The following is a 7258-nucleotide window of genomic DNA, read 5'->3' as shown; positions in this document are numbered from 1 at the left end:
CTTAGACGTGTCGGGTAGGAGAAGAAACAAGTGGTGGGTCGTGGCCGAATCCTGAAACACACACACATTGCCTTCAGACTTAATTGAATTTTTGCCCTTCAACTGAATTGGAAATTTATTCAAGGTTTGCAGATATCTTCTCTGCAGAAAGACAGCTTGTGGATGATGACACATCCATTGGGATCTGGAATTTCTTGAATTCTTCATATTTGTTAAATTAGCATGCTTTAGGATCTGAATGCGTGGAAGTCTTGCCTCCTCTGATACTAGACTGAACATGTACAAATAAGATGCAAATCAAATGTTCGTGACCACATATGATCATCATTTCTCAAGTGGCAAAAAATGATGCAGGTGGGCAGCCAACATTCTAAGGTTTACTGAACCAATTCATACCATTCTCTTAACTCACCACCAAAACAAAACAAAACAAACAAACACAAAAAAACAAAAGTAAGGTCATTCCTGCTGTTTTATAGCAGTAGTTCTTTCTTTCTTTCTTTCTTTCTTTCTTTCTTTCTTTCTTTCTTTCTCTCTTTGCTTCCCCCCCCCCCCCCCCCGCCCTTTTTATTTATCAGGCTCTTTCTAAGAACCATGGCAAAAGGGGATCCCTGGGTGGCGCAGTGGTTTAGCGCCTGCCTTTGGCCCAGGGCGCAATCCTGGAGACCTGGGATCGAATGGAGCCTGCTTCTCCCTCGGCCTGTGTCTCTGCCTCTCTCTCTCTCTCTCTCTGTGTGACTATCATAAATAAATAAAAATTAAAAAAAAAAAAAGAACCATGGCAAAAGTGAATTTATGGGTTGTGTTTACTAGTCTAGAAAGCTCTGGGGAAGCCTCGAAATCTGCGCTGATTACCCTGCAGTCTTCAAACCTGCATAGCCTAGAATCTCTGCAATGTTCACAGCAATAGATGGTCTAATGCTCTGTGCGAGCTGTAGGCCAATCATTTTTAACTGGAACATAATTCTATGGAAAATAGAAGCAAGGGGAGGGAATGCTCCATTAGTTACTGCTTAAGAGGCTTTGCTTTCCTGAAATCTGTTTTACCCAATAATTCCAAGATGTTCTGTAATCACGCTGTTTCCTGTTAATTTCTTTTTTCACTACAGATCTTTATCTCCTGTGGTATTATTTGGTAGGACTAATCTTATTTAAATATGAGAGGTAGTGGGAAGTGACATATCTCTAAAGAATCAATGTATTTATCACAAAATGTTTGATGAAGACATTTTTCTCATTATTGTACCCTTTTACTTTATTTTAGAATACTTTTTAATTGAAGACAATATTAGGTTATATTAACAATGAGGAGTCCTGGCAACACCGCTTATAGTTCTCTAATCCCCAGGCAAGCCGTATTACAGATCTGGACGTCAGTCTTCTTGGCTGTAAATGAAGAAGCTAGGGTCATCTGAAAATTCCTCTCAGTTACTATGCTTGTGTTCCGTTCATAGGCTTGCACTTAGAAAACAAATTAGTAGTAGCTCCTATGAAACCACAAAAATACATATGATTTTTAAGAAGACGATACATCCCCATCCTAACAGTGAAAATCTTGCTCCTTCAGGTAGGCATTGAATACAACCAAAAAATAAAAATTTTATCCTAATTAAGCAACTTACATAATATAGCAGCGTGTTTATAAAATGTCGTATTTCACTTCCAAAAGGCAGGCTATTTTACCACAGAGAACAAAATATAGTCCATACTTTAATGTAAAGAATATTAGGAAGAAAATCATCGTTTGGAGACAAAGTTATGCAAATCTTGTCTAAATATATTACTAGATTTTAAAATTTAAAATGCTGTGCAAAAAAAAAAAAAGATATACAGTAGCACTTAGCAACTTTAACACACATTTTTCAGTTCATTAATTCAAGAAATATTTAAAGAATACTTACTTTGTGCCCAGAACTAAATTAGATGCTGGGGATACCACAGTGAATAAAACTGGCAAAGCCTGGCCTTTATGGGGCTTTCATTCTAGGGGGTGTGATGAGAGCGCTGGGGAGGCCTCACCGGTGGAGGGTGACAGGCCACCTACGGGTGACGGGCAAGGCTGGAGGGAGAAGGGTTCCCTTCCCCAGGACACATACTGGACAGAAGCTAAGGCAAGTGAGGTGAGGGAACTCTGGGCAGGGGGAGCAAGACAAGAAGAAACTGCCTGGAAGCCAGAGGGGGGCAAGCAAGGGGTGGCGCTGGGGAGGGAGGCTGGCTGGCTCTGCGAGTGTGGCCTGGTGCCCACGGGCCCCAGGAGCGAGGCCGCGCTCACAGGCCTTGAGGCCCTGTGGGGACCAGGCTAGAGACACAGGGCGGTCTCTGGAGGCTGTTGTCACCTAAAGACTGATGGAGGCAAGGGTGGAGAAATCAGGGACCCCAATCATAAGCGTGTTGCAATTTCAAGAGTTAGAGGCGATGGCACCCAGTGGGTGCGGTGGGAAGTTGCTGGTTTCTGGTTATGTTTCAGATGTAGAATCAAGGGAATTTGCTGATGGATTAGATGAAAGTTGAAAGACAAACAGAGGAATCAAAAGTGACTTGAGGGTTTTGATCTCAACATCTGGAAAGATGGACCTGGCCTCACCTGCTATAGGGAAAACATCAGGGAGGGACTTTGATATCATTTGAAATATTTGTTAGTCTAGCTCCACATGTAAGATGAGTGCCTTGTGAATCCAATCAATATGTTTAACGTTCTCTACTGAACACAAGAGATATTTTTGCTTAAATTGAATGTGATTCATTGTTTTTTGGGTTTTGGTGTTTTATATTTTATGCCTTTGGGGGGGGGTTGTTTATTAAACACTCTAATACAATGTGTTTAAACCATCTGAGGGTTTTTTGAAATCTCCTCTGGCATGAAACTTACACAGTTTTAATTTTTCCTATATTGTTGCTTTGACTGTAATGGACTTTCAAATGTTGAAAATGCTGATGAAAATGTGTCAAATTCAGTTTGCACAGAGCAGCTATAATCATTGACCATTTTGTAGATAACGTAAGCATTTTGTTTGACAAAATCACAATAAGTGGAACAGATAGTATAGAAGAGTTCTTGAGTGTTGGGGCTTTTCAAGTTTAAGAAAGAATGCTGTGTAGGGACATTTTACTGTAGTTTAGTCATGACTAGGAAGACAAGAGAGCAAAATGGAAAATGTGATTGTTAAGTCAAGCCTTGTTGTCTTGTGAGGCCACTATCAATTTAAGGCAGTGGTTCACTGGTCCTTGGGCGTCATAGCTTCCTGTGAAGTTTGCTGGAAGCTACAGATTCGTTTCTCAAAACAATATGCCCCAACATTCTAACTTTTGTTTAAAATTTTAGGAGATTCCAAGAATCCCAGACAACTTGAGGTGAGGGGTGTGTACACTTGAAAGAGTAAACCTGAAATGCTTCAGGCTGTAGCAATCTTCTTTAGAGTTGTACCAATATACAGCCAATAGAGGAAGGAATGCTAGCTGGGGAAATCATGTTACATTTTAGTGACCTTCAGGAAGTGTCGTCCCTTTCATTATAAAACAGTGTGTGTGTGTGTGTGTGTGTGTGTGTGTGTGTGTGTGTGTGACAGAAACAGAGAGGCAGAGAGACAAAAAAAGAGTTTGTGTGTAGCCATACTGATGAAAACTTTCTCTCAGAGATTTTTAAGAAGAGATGAGGGCCAAAGATGTAGTATCTTCTGCTCCAGAGGATGCTTCTTCCATTTCCCCCTAAATTTCTTTTCGTAGCCTAGTGCACTTATAATGAATGAGTCACATATGTTGAGCAATTTTAGGGGCATTTTAAATGGTGTCAGATCTTAAAACTTACTAGCACAAATCTCAGATAAATTTTCCTTCCTTTTCACATCTTCTGCTCATGTATTTTGAACACAAAGGGTTTTAAGATGGAAAAAGAACATGTGAAGTTGTCTATTATTTTCTCCCTCAAAATATAGTTTATGGCAAATGATTTTAAGCAGTTTAATTAAAAGTTTAATGGATGTGTATGGAACTCATTCCCCCAGTGAAAACTTTAGATACTACTGCATGGCAGTGAAATTCTGATAGTAGTGCATTATTTTTTAAAACATACAATTAAAATGGCAATAGTGGTCCAACTAGAATCTTCGAATGCAAAATAATTAAAAATTATGGCCAATCTTCTATGCTTCACCTACAATTCTGTACAGCATAAGAGACAAAGTCACTCTCTAGAGTGAAGAGAAGAAGGTCCATATGGGTCCATGGTTAAGAATTGAGTTTCCGTTAGCAACTCTGGGACCATGATGATTGTTATGCTCAACCTATGTTAGGAGTGATTGCAACCAAAACAGTATCTTTTAAAATGATTTATTTTTTTCAGTGTAGTTTTTTATCTTCCTCCCCTCAATGCCTGCCTAGTTTCCTCTGATTTCATGTACTTGAAGTTGAACTTTCAAACTCTCCTCCATTTTCTCTGTGATGCTTTTATATAGACACTTTGAGAGGTCAATATCCAATTTAATTTTTCTCTACAAAATTGAAACCTATCTTGTACGATGAATTCACTGCTTAGAAATAATTCAACATGTGGCCTTGTTATTGACATAGAAATTCAACATGTTTCCATGAAGGTCCATTAGAAACAGAGTGAGTTTTTCAAACATTTGATGATATATCATAATTAAAATATTTCATAAGGCATTTACATTGTCTCTCTTTCAATCACTATGACAAGAAAAAAATTAAAATAAGCCCCTGACTGATCCTATGAGATGAGGGCAATAGAGGTTATTTTTTTTTAAAGCAAACACAATTTATTTTTCAAGTTCTTCTGGTGTTTGATAACAGTTTGCTGTTATTTATATATTGTATGTGCTTCTTTTGATCAGATACAAATTTTAGTAGGGAAATAAGCAAACATTCCTAAAAATGAATTATAAACAACTGTATTTTAGAATACTAAAAGGATTTTAAAACTTTCAATTCAGCAAAGTTAATATCTTTCCCTAATTGAGATAATGGAAAAACAAAAGTGTAGACACTTTCATGGCTTTGGGGAAACAATCTTCACGCCCCCAAGGTCATGTTCCTTAGCAGCCATTGTTGGGATCTGCTTCCACTACAGTCCTGCATGGTAGGCACCATTTTGTCTTCTTCAGAAGGTTCATCGAGGCATTGGTTACTGTTAACATGTCTCAAGGTGAGTCTCTGTAAAAGATAACCAATAATCAGTGCAACCTATTTTTATATTTAACTTCGCTAGTTCATCAGATTAAGTCTCTTTTTAAAAAAATCCTTTGTAATTTTTTTTAGTATAAACACAGGGATATGTTTGTAAAACGAATAGTGCAAGAGGCTTTCAATTATTATACAAGTTTCATTGTTAGGGTTTCATCATGTCTAATGCACCTTTATCTGCAGATGGTTAAAGAAATTGGCTGACATTCCTCATGCATTGCCAAGAATTCAGGCTCCTTTGTAAAAAGCCCATTTGTGAGCTCTGAGTTCACTTGAGGGCTGCAAATATTAACATGCTTTCACAAAAGCTTAGTTTTCTTAGGCATGTGTTAATTCAGTAACCATTTGGTAAACATGCAAAGAGATGTCACAGCTGTGACCCAAATGAACAAAACCGCTAGAGATGTTCCCATTTCAAAATCCTAAACACGCCATAGTATCTGTGTCTATGAGGTATTCAGTGTAGACAAATGATTATCATAGCAACAAAGACCTGTTACTTGATAGTATGATCATCATATTTTGGTTTTCACTTTTAAGCATCTTTAAAAATATCAATATCAAATATAAAAAGGGATGTTATGGTCATATGTTTTAAAATATCATATATGTATCTTACTTTCGGCATAATAATGATATTCATTAATAAGCACACTCTCAGTACCAAATTCAGATAAACATTTTAAGTCCACATGTTTTATACATGTTAATTTATGCACACAAATTATATACATTTCTGCTCAGTTTCACGGGCAATGCCTAGAATTTTTTTTTAAAGATTTTATTTATTTATTCATGAGAGACACACAGAGAGGCAGAGACACAGGCAGAGACACAGGCAGAGGGAGAAGCAGGCAGAAGCTGAAGGCAGATGCTCAACCCCTGAGCCATCCAGGTGTCCTAGAATTATTTTATATGCACAACTGCCAACCAGAAGAGAAGTGTTTGAATGTATGGGAGGTGATTTGCAGGTATATCTCGAAAAGAAAGCACACTATATACTTTTGTTGCCAATACCTAAATTAAAGGCAGACAAACTGTTTTTGTGGGAGGCAGCTTTTGATATCACACTGAAAGTTGGATTTAAAAATGCGATGGGGGGCATGCCATAAAAATGGTGGAGAAACATTGCCTGAACAATTGTCATTTGTTTGCATTAGGACTGCATACATTGGGCTGCACCGCCCTGAGGAAATCCTGAACGGAGAAAAAATAGGTTTGTGGTGGGATGCTTCATAGTCAACGAGCAGGAAATTAAAAGTTCAAGGCTTTTGGACGTGAAGGGGATTTCAAGATTGAGACCTTTGTTGTTCTTTTGAAACACAAAATAAAGCTATTTATACCAAAGAGAGAGAGGAAGAGAGAAAGAGAAGAGAGAGAGAGAGGGAGTGAGAGAGAGAGAGAGAGAGGAAATGGCCAAAGGCCAAAGATAGGCAAGAAGATGGTTGATTTATGCTTATGGTGCCAGAAATAGTGCTGTTGTCTTATGAACCAGTAACCGACTTGAAAAAAGATACAAAACTAAAAATTTTTTTCTAGAAAGTTTTAGTAAAAATTAAAATATTCTTTATTTTTGTTACATACTTGAGGTTCTGTGTGTATATATATGTCGTCTTTCAAAAAAAGCCATTTACCCTTGCTTGCTTCTAGTAGACCTTTTTTTTTAAATGTATGTGACTTTAAGGATCAGATTGAGTATAGGTTGTCAAGTACACAAACAATAATCGTTTGTAAAATATTAGTATTTTTTTTTGTAAAAAGTTTTTTCTTTGAAGGAATTCATCAATAGTCCAAAGCCACCATCCAAAAGGTAACAAACAACTCACCAAAAAACCTCTCCTTCCTAATGTAATGTGTAGAAAACCAGACATTTTAGGGTCACATAGACCTACGGTGAATTCCTGCTCCCCCCTTCGGAGCGGTGAAGATCTGGGCGAGCTACCCAACCATTCTGAGGAATCGGATTCTTTGTCAGAAAATGCTTAATTATACTTATGGGTATTCAAAAATGCCCTTTTCTGCTTAAAAAAGTCAACTTTAGTCAACTGTGTACCTGCGATCC

At 37.8% G+C, this 7258-nt stretch overlaps 1 protein-coding gene across 4 annotated transcripts in view; it reads right to left on the bottom strand.

Annotated features, from left to right (window-relative positions):
• Positions 1 to 1228: 1228 nt before the first annotated feature.
• GALNT13 (polypeptide N-acetylgalactosaminyltransferase 13) overlaps positions 1229 to 7258 on the bottom strand; it is a 520926-nt gene continuing 514896 nt past the window's right edge. For all 4 annotated transcript variants that reach the window (XM_072751535.1, XM_072751539.1, XM_072751541.1 and 1 more), the window contains one exon: positions 1229 to 5166. In XM_072751535.1, coding sequence (XP_072607636.1) covers positions 5026 to 5166 — 141 coding nt within the window. In that variant the 3' untranslated portion in view covers positions 1229 to 5025. The remainder of the gene's footprint in view (positions 5167 to 7258) is intronic.

The sequence above is a fragment of the Vulpes vulpes genome, chromosome 3, assembly GCF_048418805.1.
Source record: "Vulpes vulpes isolate BD-2025 chromosome 3, VulVul3, whole genome shotgun sequence".
In the NCBI taxonomy this organism is placed as follows: Eukaryota; Metazoa; Chordata; class Mammalia; order Carnivora; family Canidae; genus Vulpes; species Vulpes vulpes.
Note: the sequence above shows the minus strand (reverse complement) of the source record. Positions and strands in the feature narration are given on the sequence as shown.